Here is a 25,311-nt window from a genome sequence, read left to right as displayed (position 1 = left end):
AACAGTACGTTTCCCAGATAAATTAGCTTTCTGGTTGGGGACTGAGAGCATCTAAAGCAGTTTAAGTTGTTGTAATGTGACTACTCTTGTAATTTCCTATGAACAAGTAGAACCTAGGAAAAAAGTCATGAAAGAGGGGTTAATCTCCGTTTGATCTGCACTCGCTGGTAAATGACCGATATTCTTTCACATCACACTTCCTACTTGATTACTTCAGCATGATTAAAAATGTTTGTTTGGTGTAGCCTGAGTGCACTTCTTTCTGTAGGGCAGAGGGGTGATGTTGCATAGTGTCAGTAACCTTGAGGCAGCATCTATTTCAGGTGAGTGAAAACACTCGGTGTGCTGCTAATTAAATGGTCCTTGGAAGTAACCCTTCTGGTCTCCAGAGCCAGACTTTGTAGGCTTTCCTCACCTGGCCTTAGGGGCCTTTCTCCTGAAGTTCTGGATAAACGTTTTACTTCCTAATCCGTCCAAAATGGAACGAGTGAAGTCTCTTCTGTTCTTCTGATCACATCTCTCCTGCCCATCAGTTGGGATGTGCCTCCTGCTCCTTTCCAGTACTGACCCCTAAAGCCTTTCTCATTTTGGAGGCCCACCAGGACTCTGCGAACTACGGAGTGCTTTCTGCTGCCTGCTGAGCTCTCACCTGTCACTGCTGCTTGTTCCATGCTGCCTCCTGTGCCAGAGTTGTCTATGTCCATGTCTCGCAGTGACCTTCTCTCAAAATCCACCATTGTTTTTTCTCTCCCTTTCACTTATAATGGCAGCCCCCCATCACTGCAGTCATTACCTTAATCTTGACCCCCCAGTTTTGATCATCGGTTTTAACGTATCTGTAAATAGTGCCCAAGTACGTGCTGCCATTTTCCAGGACTGCATTCCTCCTTAATCTACATGTTGCTTTAATGCAATACAGCATCCTCTTACTTCCCTCTTACAGCTGATCCTGACTTGTCGGTCAGTTGCTGACAGCACCCTCTCCTTGCATGCTCTCTTTGCTAAGTCAGGAGTGAGTGCTGGGCCCAAGTGCTGCTGTCTAGCATGGTCGTTCTGGTCAATGAGTGAATCTTGGAAAAGAGCACCAGGTGAACTTCATATTATAAGGGGTTCTAGTGATAGAGGCTTTAGGAAAAACATGAAGTTGCCTTTATAGATTACTGCTGAGCCACCGTTGTAACAGTTAATTCTGCACCTGGCGCTGTGAGAACTTGGATAGGAAAGATGCTAAAAAGGAAAGCAGCCACCTTTTCCAGCCTTGTTCACATTGATATTAGGGCAGCTTACATTGTCACTCAAGTTTCTACGAAAATCCTCGTGCCTTCGACAGGGTGACTTGTTCCTTGGTTCATTTTGAGCACCCACGTGCTTATAGACCCATTGCAATGAGATGGCAAATCCTCCCTGCCTCAGCTCCAGCTGCTCTTTTTCTTTGAAAGGAGGGCTGGGTAAAGGTGGAAGCAGATGCTACACACTGACTTCAGCAGCAAGATGTCTTCAGAAACTCCATGCTTGGCCATGTGTTCCGAACTCGGGTTACAACTTCTTGTCTCTGTTGTCCCACAGATGAGCTCTCTGTGGGATGAAAGATTATTTTTAGCCCACTCCATAATTCTGCTGCTTTCTCATGTGGCCCCACTAGCTTTTTCTTGACATAACGCAAAGGACAGTGAGCTGTGACTCGAGACAAAGCCCAAGCCCAGGGCAGACACTTTGCTGTTGAAGGCAGCACAGCCCTGAGTTAACTTCACCCCTGGTGGAGGCCGTGATACGTCAGTGAAGCGAGGAACTGATGCTTCCCCCAGAAGCTGGATTCCCCACCGTGCCCAGGTTAGATCTTTGTCGCTGCTTAGAGGCACTGACCAAACCGGGCAGCCTACTGTGCAAGGCACCATACAAATGTGTACAAAGAGAGCTTCCAGCCCAGGGAAGTTACAGTCTGAACATGTCAAGGTGGAAGAAGTTGTTGTCACTGCTGAGGAACTGAGATGCAGAAGGGCAGCCTGACTTGTTTGTCCCAGTTCTGTAAGATGGAAGTCAGAGCTCTGAGCTTTCTTGTTCAAGTGCTTTCATTTGTTTCCTGAGTCTTTCAGGGTCTGGTGAGAGGTCTGGAGGTACTTGCATGGTTCAGATATTCTATTAAAAGTGGACTTTGGACCTATTTCCAGAGAGTGATTTCATGTGAAGAAAAGGTCCTTTGCTGCATGTGAGCAGGGTCAGAAATAAGTGTGAAGTACGCATTTACTGAATCCAAATATCATGTAGGCATGGTGAGTAAAGGCAAAAATGCAGACTGTAGATGAAAATTAATACTTGAGAGACAGCGAGCAGTTGAAGCTGTAGAAATTTTCCCGTCTGAGCTCCTGGTGTGCCCAGGCCATTAGGCAGGGCAGAGCCCCCCTTGCGTTGTGGTTGGAGTGCCCATAGAGTGGATTCATGCCCTTGTCCTGTGCTGGGCTGCTCTAGTCTGAAATGAGTTTTTGCCTCAGTTTAAACGTTACAAAAAGCTGAATGGATTTTTTGTTTTGCTCGGTAGGGTTTAATTGCAAACGTTCTTGGGTTGTGTGAGATATTCCAGGAAGTGTTTCCAAGCTTTTGTATCCTGTCGTGCCCTGGGGAGTCTTTTCCAAAATCTTCTCCAGGAGTGTTTAAAGTAATCACAGGAGAGGCTCCACCCTGGAGCTGTACAGTGCCTGGTGTGCGCTGGGAGTGCGGGGTTTGTAGGAAGCATGATGAAGTCCCCACCCAATGTGTGTGTGCTGCAGTTTGCGTGGAAAGCTGAAGCTCGTGTAATCCAATATTGAAGCCTTGGTAACTTGTGGGATTGTTTTCTATGGCTGTTTTCCTAAGAGCTTGGCTAATTACATCCCATATAACAAAACACCTTCTTGTGGTTCTATTTCCTTGCTCATCCTGGCCACCACGCCAGAACTGGTATGGTCCCTGCAGGTAATCTGGCACGACAAATTCTTTATGGGCATCACATGGCTGTGACGGCAATTTGGTAATCACACATTTCTTTATTTCTATTTTTTTTCAAGAGAACAAGAGGAGCTTCTCTCATGGGAAAGCTCCCCATGGAACAGCCAGGGGGGAAGGAAGCTCTTCCACGGTTCATTTTGCTATGGTGGAGTAGGTCTTGAAGCAGAGGAAGATCATTTGTAATGCATAAAGTAGCAAGAAGTTCATGCATTTGATTTTAAAGGCCTGCTTCAACACAATATATAGTGAACTCTGCAAGGCATGCAGTCCATTAAATTCCTACTGGAGTAATGGTAAATCCCACGAAACACGAAAGCTGGGCACAGTAGCAAAGCCTCAACTTTGAGACAGTCGAGCTAACGACCAGAATAATTGACTGCGGCCTACAGAGACAGTTTTTGGAATACCTGTTAGCAGTAACACTTTCAAAATGGCCTCAGTCCAGCTTTTCCATTTTTTCTCCAGTACTGCACGTAGTTCATTACACTTGAAAACTTGCTGGTGCATGCAAAACTTGCTGGTGCATGCTGAGAGAGGATAACTTTTTTGAAAGCGCAGCCTGTCGTATTTAGTATTGTCAAAAAGAGCTGCTGTAAGAGGGTTGAAGGCTTAGCACTCATCTTGAGCTTAGAGTCTCGCTAAGAAACCTTCTCTAAGGCAAACCTTATCTTTGCTGAGATCATCCCTTCTGTAGGAGCTGAATAATCGCCTTGTGCTTCTATCAAATTGGCAGCACAGTGCCGGGTAACGCACTTGGAGCCAGAACAGTTGTGTGATACGAGCCATGGCTTCAAATGGCAAATGCGCTGATGACCTAAGGGCAAAGCTCCGCTTGCAGTCCCTCTATTGCTTAGGGCAGGACAGAAGGCACAAATAAATGCCTTGGCTGCTTTGGTGGCACGACACAAACAGTGACACCTCCGGAGCACGCTGCCGTGATGCCAAGTACACGTTGTCCTGCAGGGCTTTGGCTTCGCGATGCAGAAAGGGCATCTTGCACTGACCCAGCACTGCACGAGAAAGCTGCTGTCCTTCTCACCACTGGTGTCATGCCTGCAGTCACCACCAGCAGCAGTTTGGGTGTTGTCAGGGATGCTCCTAGCTTTTACCGAAGCCTCCTAGCTCTCGTGCAAGGCTCTCTTTGGGGCTGCTGCTCAGGGCTCTGTTGGAAGCAGTGACATGGCCGTTCATCATACCTCCTCAGGGCTTCTGGCTGTGCTTCTGCACGTGCACACAGCTGCTTGCTGTCTAACGACGTGCTCCTGAAAATATTTGTGCACAGATTTTTATATTCAGGGCTGGCGAGCAATGTACTTCTTGGAGCCGTTTCTTTTGCTCTTGTGTGGATCTCATATCTGCTTCTTCCCCTTCTTTGTTACGCTGTGCACTTCTACAGCCATGCTGTGCTGATCAGGTACATTTCTGATGGAGCTGTACACCTTCAGTTCTCACCATAGGCTTAGTACAGATGGATGTAGCAAAGAAAACGCTCCTCTCTGATCGAAATATCCTCCATGAGATTTCTCTCCTTAGAGATCCTCTGGGCACAACACGTGTTCAAAGCTGGAAAGTTCTTGTGACTTCAGACCATTTTTCTTGGTCCTGCTACTACCTTCTGGTAAAATTTGTGTGAAGCTCAGCTGTAGGAAGTAAAATAGCAAATGTTCCAGGCTGGCAATTGGTAAAAGAGATATGTCTTACTGAGGAACTTCAGTTATGTGGTTATTATTTGAGAGCCATAAACTGGATTTGGAAAGACATAAATTGTTATCTTTAAATGAAATTAACACTTCAGGTTACATCTGTAGGTCAGGGGAAGAAGGAAATGCCTCTTCCCTGGAGCTATCCTGCTCTAACTGGAAATGATGCTGAGAAGAGCTGCTATGCTGAAGGGCAGAGCCATGTCACTCCAAGCAAATTTTGGGCCAGTTTTAGAATTCAGTAAAATATCCACTAGGGGTTGGTTACATGAAACAAAGTGAAAAAGCTGATTAGATTTTCCACTTGTGACTGTGATGTAATCTCGAAGTGTGTATACAGTGACCTAATACTGCATTTGTGGAAACAAAGCCTAGCAGAGGAGTATTGCCTTATGCCATTACTGCCTTCAGCGTATGCTGTTCTAAATACACTGGACAGCTAGCTCTACTAAACAGACCAATAATCTCTTTTGCTTAATATAAAATATGGACTTATTAATAGAAAATATACTGTAAGACCTCATGGTTTGATAGGACACAGCACAAATACATACATTTTTCGTTGTTGCATCCCAAAGTATTATGTAAACAGCTTGTAGTCAAGCCTGGCAGCTCTTCAGCAGCAGGTATTGCTACTTCTACTTTTCAGGTAGGGAAGCAGAGGCACAGGTCAGGAGCTTCCACAGGGAGGCCTAGGGCAGAGGTAAGAGTAGTACTCAAGTCACTTATTCCTAGTATTGCATTTAAACACAGGAATCCCTTTTCTCAGAGCATCATGTTACTGTTCCATGGAGCGCCTCTGCCTGGGAGTTATTGGCTCAGGGAGGCTCAGGTTCTTGGAGTTAATTCCCCAATTTGAGCATCCCAAACTCTGCTGTGCTTCATGCTTTGTTGTGAAACTTGAGAGAAGCACAGGCACCCTCCACACCAGATGCCGCTTGGCTGAAGCAGGTAGATAAACCACAGCTTATCACTTATTAATGAGAAAGATTCATCGAATTGAGTGCTTTTGAAAAACAATCTATTTCCAGTGGGAATTCCTTACAGTGTATGGAACACTTTGGGGTATCTGTGCTTCTATTGCATCCAATTTGAGCAATGTGAGACACTAAGGAGCTTCAGCTATGAGAACCTCATAGTCTGAGTTTTTTTTTTTTTTCTGGCAGCATGCATGCCCCAAATATAGATTGGTATTCTTTGGTCAGGCCACCAGGACCTCCTGATAGGGTTATGTTAGTGTGGGGTACACGAGTTGAAAAAATGCCCAACTAGTAGTGTTCAACATGAAGCCTGGCAGCTTCCTGCATTCTGTATTTCTGTTGTAGTTCTGTTCTTCCTTCAGAAGGGAAAACAATATCTCCTTCTTGGTGATAGATGATCTCGGTCACTACATGGCTGCTGCTGGTGGTGTAATCACTCACCACTCACCACTTTCTGGCAAACAGGATACAAAATCAGGGAAAAACAAACAAACAAACAAACAAACAAAAACCTAAAACCATTCTGCATTGTTTCCATGGCTGCTAGTGACATCAAACAGCACAGTAGGAAGGACATAAGTACTATGTATCCCTTTGTTTTAAGCCTATTAAAAGGCTTCTATGGCATTTTATCTGTTAGTTGTCTTCCCATGTAGTCTTTGAACGGATCATAGGAGTATGTCCATCAAAAATGCGATTTAGTCAGCTGGAGAATAACTACATGAACACTGTGTACCAGGTATGCGTTACATGCCTGGACCATAACTTCTTCATGGAAATTGGTGGGCTCTTTGGAAATCCATATTTATACCCCAGCTGATTAGACATCAGATCCTGTCCTATAAGATCCCCTGGTAGAAGGCAAGGTTCAGGTGCTAGGCAGACTTTTCAAAGTTATTCAGGCCACAGAGTTTGCAGTAGGTAACCGATAAGGAAATGCAGCTAGTCTGCATTTGAAGAAGGATTTTTTTCTTATTCAAAATAGTTAAATCTATATTTTGATTTAAAAGCTATCACATTGTTTAAAGAACTTCATTCTGTAAGATCAATCCAATAAAGCACCAAAAGAAACTCCCTAAGACCCTACAGGTACCCATGTTATGCCTTCAGTTCCTATTAAAATTTTGTCTAATGGTGAGACAAAGGACAAAAGCTTCTTCCTCTAGCAATGACTGCTGTTTTTATTTTTTTATTTTTTTTTAGTGCATTCTCAAATGCTCAGCAGCCTGAGTCATTTCAGACTAGACAGCTACATTCCCTTAGGGAGACTGTTTTTACAGTCTCATTCTAGTAATAAGTCCTCTAGGATCCATCAGATTTGCAGGCCCCAAAGAAGATCCTACAAATCCTTCTTTAAGGTGATCATAAAACCTTAGGTAGATAGGATCCTATAAATTACAGACAAAGCTTGAAACTAATTTTGGATGGGAGATATCTATATATATGTATATATATATATAGTGAATTACTAATAAGACTGTGCAACATTTAACCCTTCTCTACTATGTCTAATTTTGGATTGAGTGTATTTTTGGTTGGTACCAGCCATTTTAAAGCAAGCAGTGGTATTTGGTGTAGTATTCTATCTCAGCTGCCAGTAGGTCTGACTTCTAATAGACCAATGACATTACAGCGAAGCATATTTGCTCTGCCTGCTAGCTTTATCAAAGCTGCTTTTGGTAGAGGTTACTCAGTACTGGATTTTCATCATTCTTCAGCCTTGACAAAAGAGGTGCCTTGTGGACGGATGTTGATACCCTCTTAGTAAGGGGTGACAGACTGTAGCCGTAGCTAGGTCTGTAAAGATGGAGAGGGAGCTGGTAGATTTACAAAATAATTTAGGTGATTAAATTAATTAGGTGGTTAGGAGCTTTTAGACAGCTTAGTTGCATCTTCAGGTACCTAATATCTTTACGATTCTCAATCTTGTTTAACCCCTGGTTCACGTGACTGAGTGATGGTATGTATTTGCTGATGCAAGTTGTGTGACTTGCTTACTTTCAGGAAATGCTAGATTATATTTCAAATAAGCATATACATTATAAAATTGACTTTTAATAACAAGCTGACATGGAAGTTCTAATGAAAACAATGAGTAATGTTTTGCATAGTTAATGGGAGAAAGATGTGTAGTTTCTGTTTCTCAGGAGTCTAATGGAAAGAACTGTGTGTTTATTTCTTTCAAAAGGTGAAAGTTATGTCTGCTCATCTGACAACTTCTTCAAGAAGGTGGAATACACCAAGAATGTCAATCCGAACTGGTCTGTCAACGTGAAGACGTCTGCCAACCAGAAAGCACCTCAGTCTCTGGCCAGCAGCAACAGCGCCCAGGCAAAGGAGAACAAAGATTTTGTGCGGCCCAAGCTGGTAACCATCATCCGTAGCGGGGTGAAGCCCCGGAAAGCAGTCCGTGTGCTCTTGAACAAGAAGACTGCCCATTCGTTTGAGCAAGTTCTCACTGATATCACTGAAGCTATCAAGCTGGAGACAGGAGTGGTCAAAAAGCTGTATACTCTGGACGGGAAACAGGTAGGAGATTTTACAGATGTTGCCTTTTATTTTCCTCTTATCTTGACACTTTGCTGACTAAGAGCAATTTTTGAAGCCTAAAATTAACCTGAGATGATCACTGCCATCTGTTCTCTTAAAATTCAGACTTCCCATGCCAGTGGTTAAGTTGCTAAATTTTCACTGATATTAATATCAAGTAAAGAATGCAGCCAACCGTCTGAGTGAAACAGATGCTTTGTCCTGCACGCCAGTGTGCAGTGCGTGTCTTCCGGACTAGCTAAATAAATAACATGGGGAGTTCGGCTCGCAGCCACCAGTTGATTTAGCTCTGAAGTAATTGCAGGAGCTCTCAAGCTCTGGATTCACTAAGTGAATGTGTTGTTTGACTTGCTTTGGCCTTGCTAAGATAAAGCAGTTGATACACGCATTCTCTTTTGGCTAGCTCAGTAATTAGCAGGAAAAATATGGAACTATGTTGCATTTTCTTGACTAAATGCATAAAGAGATAACATGCAGAAAGGGATTTGGGTCAAAAATATTTAGTGGGTTGTCATAATGTGCTTCATGTCTACATTTTCCTGGAACTGAATGACACATCTGTCTCTTATTAGCAGCTATACAGCAATAAGACATTTCATATTACTGTATCTATGAAAACACTTAAAGGAATGTGGAGGATAACTCAGAGGACTGGGAAGAGCTAGGTTCTTCAAGGAAAATTCTGAGCTTAATTTAATAGTTCTGTGTCTTCTGGAACTGAGAGATAATCTTATTTTTGCATCTGTTTTTCCTGCTCCACCTCTTGTGTTGGGGTAGGACACTGGCCATTCTAAGGTTTACTACTATTGCTTTAAATTAACTCTCGCTCCTGTCTTTGGAGAAAATTATTCAAATACCTTGCCAACACTAGGCAGTGTGTTCAAACAACATGTAGCCTTTACAAATGAAAATGTTCGTCCTTCCAGCACCAAACGTTTGTTCATGAGGTGTCCCAGTCCAGGTGCAGTATTTGGGAGCTTGAACGGAGCATGTCACTCTAGCCTGTTGGATATTCAGCACTTTTTCTTCATAAGTTGCATAGCTTATACAGGGGTGGGTGACTTTCCAGCTAAGCTGGCAGTGTGTTGTAAGTAAGCAGGGATACAGGGAGCGTTGTACTGGGAACCCTGAAAGTGGCTGGGGGAAGAGGGAGGGGCGGGACAAGTGATCCTTCCTCTTTGAGGAAAATGGTATGTGGGCACAAGACCATGCATCTTGAATCACGGCAGCTTTAAAAAGTGCTTGATGGATGGATCTGACCCGAAAGCAGTTGCCTCCTCCTGCTGACAGAGTGCTGTTGCACTGACAGTTGTGGATCAAGATCTTAATCTGAAGCACTAAATGGTTTCAGTTGTTTGAAATAGCCAACATGTTGGAGGTGAGGTGCTGCTTTGGACAGAGCATGGAAATAAGAATGCTTCATGAATTTGTCAGACCATTCTGTTCTCCTTCTCTAAGCTATTTGCAGGAGTAAGAATAGTTTTCCTCTCCAGCTCCGTGAGCAAGACTGAATCAGATGATAAGTTGGACTGTACTTATGGCCTGTTGGCTGGACCAGCCTGTGACATTGTGCTAATTCCTAAACAGAAATTTGGGAAATGCTGCTTGCTCTTCAGTTACAGATTGCCTAGAGAAATGCTGCTGCAGGGCAGAAAGCGATCCAGTGCTCAAGTCGCTGCCTTGCATGGGGACATGGCTGAGCATGGGGCTCAAAGATCTAGGGAATTTAGCAATTCCTACTGCAGACTGTTGTCCATAGCAGCCACAGACATATGATTCTCCTTGAATCCCAAAATAGAAGGCAACTTTGCTTTCCTCATAGCAAGCTCTGATACCCATATGGGGACTCGTGCCTTGGTACTTTGTTCACTGGGGTGGTGTGAGAACTTCACAATTGCTTCTTGTTGCAGGAATCTGATTTCAGTGAGTGAAGACACCCCATTCAGCTTGTTTTACTGGCTTTAAAATTCACCATTTTATGACGTGATATTTCATTGTGTTAGAGAGCTACCACCAGCAGTTTCACTGCATGCAAATGTGCATTTAGTATTGTGGTTAATGAGAGGAATGAGATTTTGTGATTTGACAGCAATGGAATGTTTGATATTTGTGGCATCAATTATTGTTGCAGATCCCTGAGGATCAAATCTATTTACCAGTGCTTTGTTCTTATTGGAAGGTTTCCTTCGATGTTTGTATTTTAATCTAAGTTCATTTGAAATCTCCCCCCCATGTGTGTTCTCAGGGTTGCAAGCTAAAGCCAGGAGCTTCTGCTGTGAGAGCAGTGTTTGCTGTTAAGGTTTCCATGACATACTGCTCCATAAAGTCTGACCTTCTGATGTGATACTAAAGGTTTTTGCATGTCTGAATCTGACATTAGAAAAACAGTCTTGAATGCCTAATTCTGACAAACGGCACTTTATTTTCAGGAGAAAATATTCATACAGAAGTGCAAGCCGCTCGCAGCTGAAATGCTGACAAGAATCCTGACAGTCTGTCTCTTTGAGTGTCATCAGAGGCATGTTACTCCCTCTGTTGTGAAACGATAAAATTTACGAAAGGAACATACAAAGGAAAATCATCCTTCCCCACTCCATGAACTGTAACTTAATGAGGGGAGATGATTATTTATAGGCATTTCCATGGTGCTCATCAGTAGAGTAATCAAGATGCTTTAGAAGTACAGACAGTAGTGGCAATGATGGAGTGGTGTGTAAATAATTACACTTCTCTGCACTGCAGACCTGCATTTGGAAATGAGAAAGCAGTTAATTGAGAGCCGGATGGGGTACATTTGAATAAATATAGCACTCAAAACAGCAGTGGGATGAGGTCATTTTAGGAAGTTGTGCTTCTTGTATCTTGGATTGTTGCCTTTTTGAGTACTGTTGTCCTTTTGAAATTGCTAAATTCGCATCTTGTGTTTAAGTAGCTTATTTCACTTGGTCTCGTGTGTATCTCTAATGCCTTGTGCCCAGTCTTGTCTGTACTCGAGCTCCTTCTCTTCTCGGAATATATTACCAGCTCTTGACAAAAGCCCCAGAACTCAAAAGGGGCTTCAAACTGTTGGCCAAAGAAGAGTCATGACAGAATCACAATAGACACTTAGCTTTTGAACTATTTTTATATGGCTGTATAGGATATGGTATATGCCAAAGAATTTGATGCTTTAAACAAAAACTTATACGGGGGATCACATTCAGTGTTTGATTTTATGTCTACAGGTTCTGTTGTGCTGAGATATGTATAATATAATTTCTGTGTGTATTCAGGATTGAATTTGGTGTGATCTGTGGGCCATGTTGGAAAACAGTTGTATTGGCAGATTCCCTTTTTTAAACTGTTAGTTATATCAGTGTCCCAAATAAGTCTGGATTCTTGGGAGCACCGGCTATTTTGTAAACACATGATGGCAGTTTCTTCCTCTTGTAGCTGAACTGAATTAGAAAACGGAATTTGAGTTTGTGGATGAAGTTGTATTCAAATATTTTGAATACAGTAGTCTCAACTAGAGCTTGCAAATGCTGTATAGATTTACTGTCCCGTTTGTGCTTGAGCTTCTCACTGTGGTGTACAATAAATAGGTGTTTGTAAGGAAGAGAGGAGGCTATTTCATGACTGACAGCCCATCTTCTTTCTGCGTCTTGCTTTGCAGGTGGTGTTTGTCAGCACTCATTCCTGCTTTAAGAAATGAACTGTGAAAGTTAATGTCTTCTGTACATACTGAACTTCTCTTCTCCTGCCCAGTCTTGCATTCCAAAGTCTGAGACATTCAGCAAGTATACAAAGAGATGTAGCAACAAAAATTAATGTCCTACCTTACATTAAGATACTTTCAGTGGTATGGAAGTCCTTCTAGTTTTTCCTCTAGCTGATATATTGCCATGTCTTAATTAACTAAATACTCCTTTCCATCAATTACTATCACCAAATAAGCAGAATAAGGTGCTGCTCAGGTGGTTTGAGCTTGCAGGCTCTAGTTCCCTATAGTTACAGAGATTCTGGTTAACAAGCAGGGCAACTGAATGTCTTCTTAGTCATAACAACATACGATGACCTCTTCTGGACTTCAAAATCTTCATGCACAGGGAGGAGTTAGACATGTGCTATTTATTGGTTTTTATCTAACCCAGACAAAGTGCTTCTGTTCCATCCGAGTGTTAGTTGTCTCGCTAGATGAAGTTATATACATTTTTATATGTCAGGGCACTTGTGACTGTGCTCCCGAAAGAATTTCTAGTCTTAATGAAATGCTCCCCTCTAGCAATCTTTGCTTTGATAAGGATTCCATGTGGCAGGTGATGAGTGGAGTTCATCTTTCTGTTTGCAAAGCAGATGCAAATGCATAGGAGGCCAGCCCACCTCTCCTGTCCAGAGGAGAAGTTGCCATTTCAGTTTAGATGACTTGCATCGCAGGAAGGGCAGCAGCAGCAAAGAGGGAGAAGCAGGATTACTAGGCTCACAGTAAGTTAAAGGTTGATACTTCCAGGTAACAGCTAACAAAGTAGTTGGTAAAGCAGCTTCTGGTGCTGCACTACTTGTAAAAAGCTACTCTGGATGTATCTATGCAAGCTGCACTTGAGAAACTAGATAAACTTTGGAGTTGCTGCATTGATTTTAAGCTGGTATTTGGAAAAAAATCAGTAAAATTTTCCCTGCTCAAGTGTCAGTGCTGGCAATGGACTCTGTTGCCAGGTTAGTGTAGCTCTATTGATTATATTTACTTTTGTTAATGTGACACAGGATGAGATTTGTACCAAAAATACAAATGTTTCCAACTGCTGTGACTTGTAGTTGATGCTCAGGAAGGTGAATAACTCCTAGTAACATCTGCATTGCTGAAGGATCAGGTTAAAAAAAAAACACACAACAACCAACCTTCCCTCTAGAGAGAGCCCTGCAGATAGTTAACTTACACCCTGAGGCATGAGGTTCAGGGCTTTAAAGCAAACAAATGGGTTTGCTTTGTTTGACACATCCTGCGGTAGGATGGGGAACTCCTCATCCATCTGAGACTTCACAACTGCCCATGTGGATACTGAAAAACTGCATTGAAGCAACCCCAGAACAAAGTTTCATGCACTGCTGCAAAGCTGGGGAAGATTTAGCCCCAAAACAAATGGGAGGGAAGAATAGGAGATGGGTGCACATGTATTTTGTATTCTGCCTCCTGCAAAAGGCTCTACAACAGCTGGTGCTAATGGGGAGAGGTGAGTCCTGTCTTCCTTCCCTGCTGCATAAAGCCGTAACAATGAAACTGTATCTGCTTTGCATCGTTCTCTTAGTCCTTTGTAAGCGCTTCTTGTTAACTGCTGAGATTTGGCAGGCCTTTCATAGGCCTCCCATCCTGATACCAGGACAGGTCTGGCTCAGCACTAGCAGAGGAATAGCCCAGGCGGATTTGCCCATAGCCACCTCCCCCGCCAGAGCATTTCAAATGAAGATTAAGTCCCTGCTTCATTCCTCCTCGTTGCATTTGCAGACTGCCCTGACTCAGGCTGTTTGTGTGAGATGATTCCTCACTAGCAACTGTCATGGCAAGAAGGGTAAGTAATAATGCATGGGCTGAAGAACTTCTGAACCCAAACCACTTACACGGCCAGACAAGGCAGCCTGGTTCTCTATCTTTAGGGAGCTCTTAGTCTAAGCTCGAAATTCAGCATTGCCTGATTCATGCAATGACTAGACACTAACACAGACAAAACCAATTAGTCCTCAGGTATCCCTCCAGGATTTGATTATACACTACAGTGAATAAGCCAGGCTTCCATGAACGTGTATCTAAGTACTTAAGATAAAATATTCAGAAGATTTTCTGAGATATTATTCAGAAACCTTATGCTTCTTAATTTTTGTTTATATAGGTCTGTAGGCCACAGAATCTGGGCTAAAAGGGCCTGGCTGGGACACCGATGTCTGCCCCAGAGTGGCCCCATCAGGCACTATTGCTGAAACCTTGCTAGCCAAACTACCTAGCTGGTGCCTTCAGTACGGTGCCAACTACAGACAGGTGGCAAATGCCCTAACCCTGTCACACTGATGCCGTGGTAACTGCTGCCAACGAGAGAACAGTGCCCTCCACCTCTAGTCAATCTGAAGAGTTACTGCTTTAAACAGGTTTATTAAATAGCTACAACTAAATAGCTGGTCAATTGTTTTGCATTGTAGTCTGTTTAAAAACAAGTCAACAAAGAGTGTCCTGCTTCAGGGATTTAGCAGATCACAATGTTATAAGCATTTTGTCCAATTCCTGCTCGTGTATATGGCTTTGGATCAATCCTTGCCAGAGGTGGCTCTGGGAGTAAATAATGCTTTGCCTCAGACCTGCTGCCCATGGCTGGAGCTGTTCCTGGAGCAGACAGATAAATTAGTAAATCAAGTCTTTCATTCTTATTCCCCACTGAGGACGGGCTGTTTGAAGTGTTGGGGTCTATGGACAGACTTCAGTCAGTTTTCCTGTCCTACTTTTTTTTTTTTTTTTTTTTTTTTTTTTTTTTTTTAACCTGGCTCTGTTGTGTGCAGTTTGAAGGTGACACTCTCAGAAAAGGTGACACTTCTTATTTTTTTGAGAGGCTGCCCTGTGTGCAGCCTCTGTGTGCTAATTCCCGTATTTATTAAAGCAGAAGCAGTCTGATCTCAGCAGCTCAAGTCTTGATCATGTCTCCTCTCATGTGGGCATTGGGGCTGATGTGATTGCCGTTGGTGTCGTCTCCAAAAAAAATCTCCCCAAGCCGTGTGCAGAAAACAGGGAGACAGCGAAGGAGCTCATCATCTTTAAACCTTTGGCAGATATTTTTCCATTGCTTTCCCTCAGCCTCCTGTTTTGGAAGAAGGTGTCGTGCTCCTGCTTGCCATCCAGCAGGCCTCTGGCACTATTTGTTGGCGTTTTTTTGTTCTGTAAACACTGGCAAAAGCTGTGATGACTCTATCGTCCACTTAAGGCAGTGAGAATCCAAGTCCAGAAGCAGGCTTCAGTGCTGCTTGCTAAAAATTGTGGGTTTTCTAAAAATGCAAGCCTTGCTAGTAGACATGTATTGACCGAGATACACATGAACACCTGCTACTTACATCACAGATGGCAGGCTGTCAAAATTATTGGAGGATGCAGTCAGATCTGACCTGGTGACCTAGAAGTACATGGCCCCTATTACTGAATCCTGGTGCTATTCACACCCCGAAAGAGATGTACGTTAAAAATTCAGTCCTCACCAGCATCTTTATTTTGGCAGTTCTTTCTGTCATAGACTGACATGTTCCCTTTTCACTCTGAATCCCAGGAGAGAAGAGGATTATTCACTGTAGTGCCAGAGGGTTTATCTAGGAATAAATGGGCTGAAAATGAGCAAGGGAAAATTAGGTTGAATATCAGGAGCTGAGACAGGCCAAGAAAGACTTCTATTTATTTTTTTTTTTTCATTGGTAATTTGTATCATTACGTGAAGCAGAAGATTCTGGTTGCTTTTTGGTCCTCAGGTAGAAATCCCATCAGTGTGAATAGGATACCTCTGAGAGGCAGCAGGTATGCTGAACGTATTCTGAGCAAACATCTACCTCAATGCTTGGAATCCAGTAGACGTCTCATTTTGGTCACAAGGTAGAAACAAATGCACGTAGTCTTTCCCCTGTGTACTGGGGAAATGCCCTGTTCATTCTGATGGGGCTGAGTCCTTAGTTCTTATGCTCTGAGTGGCATCGTGTACGGTACGTTTGCTCATGTCTCCCAACCTGCTCTAGTGCCCCAAAACAACAAACACTCCCCTGACCATACCCAGCACGAGAGACCTCAAGAATCTGATTGCAGTTGGTGCTGCATTCCACACCTCGTGGCAAGTTCCACCTCTTCTTGTCCGTCTGAATCCATTTGTTCCCTTCCCAGCTCTTCTTGGCCTTTGATCAAAAGCCTGTTTTCACTCTATAGTGGGTAAGCTACGACAGCTCATCTTCTTTTCGGAAGAGCTTGCACTAGCTCTGGGTAAGGCATGCAGCCAAACTGCAGGGGCTGGCAAGAAATAGCGTGATAGTGCTATCAGCCAGCACAACAGTAGTTCCTTCCTTGTCTCTGAAACTACACGCAAAACCGAACTAGTGATTTTTACTGTATGTAGTACGTGTGTCTTGATGGAGCCTAGGTGTTAGGAAATGAATCCATGGTACAAGGGGCACAGATTGAGCAGGAGAGCTTGTCCAGAGCCTCATGTGTTTGTACATACTGCAAGCATCGTTCAAAGGTCTCTGTTTGGGGCAAGTGATAGCGTTGCTCGTGTGCAGAGGATAACAGCTTCCAGCCACCCTTGTGTCTGCCAGGGGTGACGAAAGATATTGGCACAGAAATGTAATAAAAGCATGTCTAAAGGAGTTTAGGAGGAAAAAAGTTGGATCCAGTCCATCCAGATTTTCAGAATTGGCTAAGGTAGGCCTGCATATGTGGAGAAGTGCAAAGACAAGCCATGAAAGCTAAGGGCTATTCCAGCTTGTGTTCAGGGCTTCTCAAGCTGCATCGAATTGATTAGCATACAGAGCTGGAATTGCAGGCCTGCTCCTGGAAATTTGCTTAGCTCTGAATTCAGACTGAATAGGGAAAAATGAGCAAGGCTAATAACCAGAGCATTCAGCACTGCAAGCCAGGAGACACACCCTCTCCCCTGTGAACACAGCCTTTTCTGAATCAATAGACGTACTTCTCATTTTCTGGTTAACAGCAAACAGGGTGTGTAAGAGTGTATGGACGTGTATCTATCCCTGTAAATAAATTTTAGTGCTACAGGACACAACTCTGCAGCTCAGCTTGCTGTCCAAGTAATCAAAGTTCTCCTCTTAAAGAAACCCAGGGACTGTTGTGCTCTGAAGGTGAGAACCTTGAGTCATGTTAGTTGTTGTTTCTTCTTCTCTTACTCGAATAAACAAAAGGCATTTTAACAGAGTTTTTAACTGCGCTTTGAAAGCATATTTCATTACTTGTACATTATGCTTTGAAATAAATGCAAATCTTTGTTATTAACAGCTTTCAATTTATCCAGCTATCCTAAAATAAATAGGAAGTATGTATGTGTTGGTTCATGATGCTTTTCTATTGCTTTCTATCTTGAAAAATGCCACACACACATTTTCAGGACATTTTTCAACTAGTGAGTGTAAGATGTAACCTGTTTTTCAGTCATTTTTCTCTTCTTCCCCCAGTGGAGGACCTAGTTATGAACAAAAACTAGACATGGGGAGGATGAGATAATGTGCACCATTCATTAGAAGGATTTTTTTTTTTTTTCAGGGCATTTTGCTTCAGTCAGAATTGGCATGAGGGGTCAATCCTTCCCGTCCCCAGGTCTGGGCTGTTATCTGAAGGACAATGAACACAGCGAGCTTTAGTGGCTCTGCAGGAATAATTATGCAGCCAGTGAGCCTGCAGGGCAGCAGGGAGAGCAGGACTCCGAGCTCCCTCCCTGTGCTCCCCTGGCCTCGCCATCTGCTCTGTGCTGCCTGTCTGGGGCTCCGTCCCCTGCGGCTGCCAGGGTCCCCAGCGCTGGTGCTGCTGCTGCCTCGCTGCAGACACTGCTCCCTGGTTGGGAGGGATCAGTCCAAGCCACCACGTGAAACACCCAGCCAGGCTAACTGATACTGGGAGAGCAGCTGTCTTTTATTTGGGTTCTCTGAACAGGAAAGAGTAATTGGCTTAGGAAAGCATCTTGTGGCATGTGTGTGTTGCTGTGAAAGAAGCATTGCTTCGAGCTATCGCTACCCTCGTGCTCCAGACGTAACCTCTCGGGCCCTTCCCCAGGCCCTCGTGCTCATGGTGTTGCTGAAGGGTGACTGATGGGTGTACCCATTCTCCTCTGTAGGGCTGGTGCTGAAAGTTCCCTAGGAAACACACCTGATATACTAGATAAATCAACTGGAATGAAAGTTAAAATGAATCATGAAATACGCAGCATAACGCAGTATGAATAAATGGAAATTTGCAAGAAAAGCTTTCACTTTGTTAATCTATTAACACAGAGGAATGGGACAGTGGCATGGGGAGAGGGAGAGAGCCAGTGGATATCTGGACTTAAACTCATGAGGAAAAGCTGTGTTGAGAACTTATTAAGGAATATAAAGTAGTGAAGTGAAGGGAAAATACTATCACAGATTGGAGACATGTTTAGAAGAAACTAGGGCAAAAATACAACTTTTTTTTTTTTTTTTTTGTCAGTAAAATTAAGTATCAAGATATCAGTGTTTTTTGTCTTGAGTGATCTGGACATGGATGTTCTTGGTGAAGAAGATGAAAGAATTATTGCAATAAAGCAACTTTGGAGAAAAGTGGGAGACTTACCAAGGTGAACAGGCAGTGTAACGGAAGATCGTTAAGTGCAAAATAATGCACAGTTCTAGTAATTACTCTTATACTTGGCTTTTAAATTAAATATAATTATTCAGCAGAGAGGATTGGCATTGATGAAACAGGCTAGTACCATTGTCTTAGCAGAGATTCAGAACAAAATAACATCCTAGAACACACAGCATGCATTCCAAATTTAGAAAGGAACATTCTTTTAAATGCCCTTCCACTTTACTTCTCCATGTTTGCAAGTGGCCCTCAGAAGACGGAAGCAAATAAATTCTGCCTTGCAGCTCTCCAATCTTCACTAGGAGGTGTAGGATAGCATAGAAAGGTGTATGGAAGCTCCTTTGTGAATGCATTATGCTAGGAATGGGATATGGGTGAAACACGAAGTAAGTTGAAGTGGTCAGTGTGTACCATGGAGTGCTCAGTGCTAAATCACCTGGGCTTACGTGGCTCTTCATGGCTTCTACGTTGTGGTATATGCCTATGAATATGAAACTGGGAGTCTGCCTGCGCCTGGGGTATCAGAATGACATGGCACCCAGTAAGGTAGCTTCCTTTGGGGGTCCAGGGTGTCTAGTTATGTAAAGAGGTTGAGAGAAGCTGTAGCTACACTGATGGCGAGTACCATCTATACTAATACTAAAGACAGAGGTGACTTCACCCCACTGCGTGATGAAACATTTGAAATGGTTTTATCAGAACTGTGTCGTCCTGTTCTTTACATTTGGGGCACAGAAACTGAGTGCTTGTTAAAATCCTGCTCTTAATGAGTGCTTGTCCATTCTTCAGTCAAGTGTGTCTTATAGACATTATCTCGGGATTTGTAGCATCTGTCAACCACTCCTTTGATATGTCTAATTTTCACACTTTGTCTTTATGTCTCCAAAATAGTATCATCGGAGTGGAGAGGAATTATGCCCTTCATCCTGCTTTCCATTCTGCCTGGTATTTACAGGAGTCTGTGAAGTATTTTAATAATGGAAGCAGAACCAAAAAATGCAGTGCAGCTATTTCAACATTTCAATAATTTTAAAGCTATTTGGGGACGTATGTATCAGGCTAAGAAGCAAAAATCTGTTTGAAAACTTAAACCTGAGTATCCTTCCATCATGGAGCTCAGCTGCCTAGAAAGGCAGTAAGAAGACTGAACTTCTCTTCCTCAAAAGTGCACGTATCAGGAACCTTATCAACTGCTGGCAGACTGCAGGATTACATGTAAATTAAGTGTATCAAAGAGTTGAGCTAGATAGCCAACGTTAGGAGCTATGAATGTTATTCCTGCCTACTTGAAAGCCCTTCATTATGGATTAGAAACAAGAACTTACATCTCTTAATACCGTCTAAAAATTGAGGCATATTTTTGCTTCCAGTGAATTTTAATATCTGAGAGAAAATGGGATGGGGGATTTTCCTTCACTTTAGACAACCCTAGTGAGAGGGTTGCAAAACGCTCATGTGTCACACTCCAAATGAAAGCCATAAGGCTGCCTGAATTTGTGTAAGAGTCTTGATAGAGGCTGTTGGTGAGTGTTATTTTTAGTTCTCTAAAGCAACAGAGATATTTGCACCCTTGGCATTTCTTGCAGGTTTAAAGTGGATCATTTTCTGAAATGTCCGCTTTTCCTTGAATTTTTGTCCACCTCGTGAGATTCTTCATAAAGTTTTTGCACCGCTGTTGGCAGCAGGTAGCGATTTAGTGCCAAACAGTGCAGCATTGCTCCATTTTACAGTGTTTCTTCAAAATGCTTTCTCTTCCAGAAAGCAGATGCTGGAAACAATCCCATCTGATCCTGATACTCATTGTTTGGGTTGTTTCCAGCTGCATGTGTGAAGCGTTCAGCTTAGTGTAAAATAGGCAGTAAACAAGGAAAAATAAAGTTAAGCCCAAAAGTGGATACACTGCGCTCTAACGTACAGATCTCCTAATATTTAATACGGGTGAAAACCAACCTGTGTGTGTGTTTTTTTTTTAAGCATAACTCACCAAAGACTTACTTTCAAAAGCAGGAGGTAGACGATGCTACAGGATATATTTTATATGATGGAAGAGAGGCAGTGTGCTTCAGATACTCAAGCAGCAGAAGTGGGTCTCAGGGCTCCTGGCATCGCTCCCACATTGCTCCCATTTCAGCTGCAGTGTGTGACCCAGGTTTAGGCAATTAATGTGCCATTTTCAGGTAGGTGTGATTTGCCTCATTTAAACTCATGTGGAGACTGAAATGAGGTTGTTAATTTGTGTTTAATGTTCAAATTCAAAAAATTTTTCATGTCCTAGCTGTTTTTTTTTGGTTAAAAAAAAAAAAAAAAGACTCAGCTGTAAGACTTAAATGATACTACAGATTGCTTGGGGGATGATATAGGCCAGGTATCTCAACCTCCTTTTTTTTCTTTTTTAATCAAGGACTGCCCAGATTCTGTAAGAAGAATAGCCACTACCTACTTCTAGCAGTTTTCTAAGAGCTAACATGGCTACAGCAATCAGTAAAGCATTGTTGACAGTTTGAATGTTCATTTATCAACCCATTTTTTCTCCCATTTTATTGATTCCCTGCTGGCGTGCATGGGGATTTGCCTGTCTGCTTTGCTTTCTTTGCCATATTGTTCCAATTATCAGATGATCTTTTTTCACTTCCACTTGCCTTATATGTAGGTTTAACTTACAACTGGGACAATAGAGCCGTCTTGGCAGAGGTACTGTGGACCACCTTGTGCTGGTTTTTGGACCACCAGCTAAGGCTGATGAAGAATACTAAGTCTCAACAGCATCATAACAGACTCAATCTCTTATCTTTTCATTGTGTCCTGATATTGTGCATGGGATACCTGAGTTCAGTACTCCAAGGGTCTGGCTTCTAACACAAAACAAGCGTCCGGGTTCTGCCCCCTCAGCGGGTGAGTCCCATTGACGGTGATCTCCTTTTTTTTTATCTGGTGCTGTATTTAGGCCAGGAGACAAAGCAGAGATTGATTCGGTCCCAACCTTTATCCCCTTCACATGTGCTTCCTTTCCATAAGTCATGCTCTCACTTCTTTTTTGTCGTCTGGCAGCTGCAAGGGCTGGTTGCTTGGTGACGCTCTCAGCAGCACAAAGAGCTCTCAGCTGGGAGGCCAGGTCTGCTGCCCACAAACAGCTGGGATAATTTTATTTGTCTTTCTCTTGTTCCTGTTAATCGCAGGGAGCTGAATCAAAGTCAACTTGTAATAGAAATGGGAGCACCATCAAATGCTTTTTATGGCTTCTTTAACATCCACCTTTTCTGCCTGAGTCAGAGAAGTGGCAGTGTGTGCCAGAAATGGGCTGGTATTGCACAAATGGAGGAGGAAAACTGAAAGACATGATTTCCAGTTCTGCTTCAAATGGGATTTTACCAGACCCCATACAAAAGCAAGATGTCAGACTGTGTTTTGGATTTATGAATCGTTGTTCCTTAATTTGATGTGTGCCTGGTTGCTTGTTCTTTATAATAATCGTAAGCTGTGTGGGTCACATCTATGAAATAGCTGCTAATGACTTTCTTTTACCTCAGAAGGATACACCACTCAGACTTCACGCAAGAGAAAAACAATGAATAACTTCCAGAGCTGAGAGTGTTGTGATTTAATGATCTGGGCAAAGGTCTTGGTTTTATGAACTCTGGTTTCTTATTACTGCTCCTATGTAGGCTATGGCATCTCAAGTTAATAAGAACTATTATTGTCTCTAAAGAGATTTTGAGGGGGTTGATTTCCACTTAGGCCCAGACTTGGTGTACCTGGCTGCACGAAGGTACAGAGGGAGAGGTGACAGGGGACGAATGCTGCTCGGCTTGCACTTTGCAGCACTTCTGAAGCCAGTGCCAGCATCAGGCATGCGCGTTGGGTCTCGGCCGAGCATGCCAGCTTAGAGGCATCAAAGCTCTTAAGCACGTGAAGAGCTTCCTGCAGGCTGGCTTGTGCAGAGGTGCTCACGGGGTTTGAGAAGCTGTGTTCACCACTTCAAGGGGAAAGGCAAGAAAACTGCCAAGGCTGAAGCTGGTCTCTCCTTACTTCTACTGTTACGGTTAAAAATGGCCACTGAATGTATTCCTAAATTACTGAGTCTATAAACTCTGCTTCTGCAGGACTTTTTTCTTATTTCAGGTATAAATCATAATAAGATGACTCCCATCAGGTGTTAATTTTATGCTTTGGGGTAATTTAATTATGCAAGTTGCTATACAATGCTAAACGGGTAAACACTAGCACTGAATATTTATGTTTGGCTGATGAAGCATACTGAAGTGGATAAACAAGAATATAATATATTACATACGCTAAAGGATCCGCTATTAAACTCACAAGAGCAGAAAGCACTATAGGTTCATGGTTTTTCTTCCTTGATGAAAAGCCCTGAGGTTCAAAGAAATAAAAGTATCTTTGGAGAGTTTGGGCTGCTCTGTTCCTAGGGCTAAGTGAAGGAAGATTGAGGAATGGGAACCGAAGCGGAAATGTACCTGCTTACCACTGCTAAATGTAGCATGCAGAATTGTCGAGGGAAAAGACTAAGTTTGTGGAGCAGTCTTCTGATCCGATCATGAAAAGGAGGGCTCTGAATTTCAGTTCTTCATCTTCATGAGTTGTAATAATAGGTGTTACAGCAGGCACTTTGGGTTGCTTTGGTCCATTTTTTTTTTCTTATGTCCACATGCCTGCACAGCTTTACCTTTCATGGCCTTACTACATAAACCATTCAGTGAAGAGCAACTCAGACAGTATTTTTTTTTGTTAAAAAATGTGTTTGAGCTATAGTCTCTCTTTTTTCTTTTTTCTTTTTTTCTTTTTTTTTTTTTCTTCCCATTTTAAATGACCTCATCACTCTAATCTATGTACTTGTGCCATAGTTTTCATCCCTGAGCTACTGCTTCACAGACTTTTTTTTTAATGTGTAGTAATTCCTTGCCTTTCATCAATTCCAAATCTAACAGTTTTTCTTGTCTCCTACCTTCTCATTTCCTTCTACAGATGTAAATGTATGGAGGCAATAGTCAGGACAATCCTGTAGCTCATTCTTTAGTGTTTAGAGTGATCACTGGAGGGATCAGGGACTTTGCCTCCCCACGCAGCACCATGCAAAAAGACAGAAGTGTATTATTTGTGAAGGAGCAGCTTTCCCCCTCCTCTGAAACATCAGCTATTAGCCCCTGCAGAGGCTGTGCACCAGCCTGTGTACACCAATGAACTGATCCTCTGTGTCAAATCCTTATGTAAATGCAGCAGCCTAATCCTCTTGCCCTAATAGGAATTTCACACCTTAATCCTCACTATGAACAGGGGCAAAGGCATTCCTACTAGGCAGTTCGATGCATCCTATTTTGAGAAAAATCACTGTATGTGGGCTTGTGGAAATAGGGGAACTGTAGTCCCCTGTTTGTGTGGAAGACTGAAGCATGTCATTCTAATAGAAGCGAGGGGATTATGTTCCTAAATTGTCAGTGGATTTCAGGGGATTTGCTACACCAAATGACACCATTAGCCTCCCAAGTCCTTCATTTTGCCCCTGGCCCTGACTGGCTCTTCTTGCTTTAGCTGGAAACGCTCCCTGGGTGATAGAGTTGACTCTACAGGAGGGGGAGGAAAAGAATTCTCTCCTGACCCCTGCAGCCATCCAGGTTATGCCTCGCAGCTTGGCACTGCTCCTTGTGTGCTGGGCTTGCACTGCTCGAGTTGAACGAAGTGTCAGTCAGTGCGTGCGGTGTCATTCTGCATAACCCCCTGCTTTATGTTGTTACGTAACCTCAGAGAAGGCTGAATTGTAGCAGTAGCACACAGGGAGCCTAGACAGTGCCCTGAACTCAGCTTTGTCTAGCTACATGTGATTTAATCTCTCAGGTATGGATACTTATTTCTTAACCAGCTGCAGGGCCTCATCCAAAGCGCACTGAAGTTTCCAGAAGACTTTCACAGGCCCTGAAGACCACTTCAGCGTGACGGTCCGATGTACTCAGGGCATTCTGTGACAGATGGGGTGACCAGCCTTGTTCCTGAATTGCCACCTTGGAAAAGAAAGGTGCAACAGCATTCTTCATGCCACAGCCAAGAATTAATTGCTTTACACAGAGAGCATCAGACTCAGACCACAGTTGTACCTCTTCTGCTCCTGGTTTCAAAGATGATGATGGGTGCAGATCAGGCAGCTGGATGTGCTGTTACTCAGCGTCGTTCCCCCAGCCTGTTTGCGAGATGCCTCTGCTGCACGCACAGACAGGGTGGGTCTTAATCAGCTGCGGATCAACCACTAACACGGAGCACAATGTGTGCACAGCTTTACAAGCAACTGGGGTTTGCTGGCCATTTGGAAGAAATGTGTGCACATGCGTCCTGTTATTTCCACTGCCAAAGTTTTTCCAAACCAGCCTTTTGTTTTAGTTTATTTCTCACTGCAGAAGCTTTTCATTCCTTGTCCCGTTCTCTTCTTGCAGTTCCAGTCTCTCTTGTCTGCTCTTTGTTTGCCCTGCTGTTACTAGATGCTGCAGTTTGGATTTGCCTCTCACTGGTGCACGAACGAAGCTCCTCAACAGTCAGGCCTTTATATCTATTCTTTGCAGAGTTCATTCTACTAGTGCCACCCTTTGAGCATTTGCATCCAAAATGCCAGTGCACTGTGTCAAATCTACCACTGCACAAGACAGCCTGACTTTGATTTTTCCCAGGCCAGCTGGCTGTGGAAAGTTTTGTTCTTTGCAACTCTAAAAACTTGTGTTGTTTTAAATCAAATTTGACTGTAGCTCACATAAACATTTGTGGCTTTTCCTTCAAA

General features: G+C 43.1%; 1 protein-coding gene across 2 annotated transcripts in view; it reads left to right on the top strand.

The window, feature by feature from the left end:
- Positions 1 to 25,311, top strand: part of DCX (doublecortin) — a gene marked incomplete at its 3' end in the record, with an annotated part of 70,412 nt that overhangs the window by 2,838 nt on the left and 42,263 nt on the right. For both annotated transcript variants that reach the window (XM_084293919.1, XM_084293920.1), the window contains exon 2: positions 7,851 to 8,191. In XM_084293919.1, coding sequence (XP_084150045.1) covers positions 7,851 to 8,191 — 341 coding nt within the window. The remainder of the gene's footprint in view (positions 1 to 7,850; positions 8,192 to 25,311) is intronic.

This window comes from Netta rufina, assembly GCF_964035555.1.
Source record: "Netta rufina genome assembly, chromosome: 12".
NCBI lineage: Eukaryota > Metazoa > Chordata > Aves > Anseriformes > Anatidae > Netta > Netta rufina.
The sequence above is the reverse complement of the archived record's forward strand: the minus strand, read 5'-3'. Positions and strand labels throughout refer to the sequence as shown.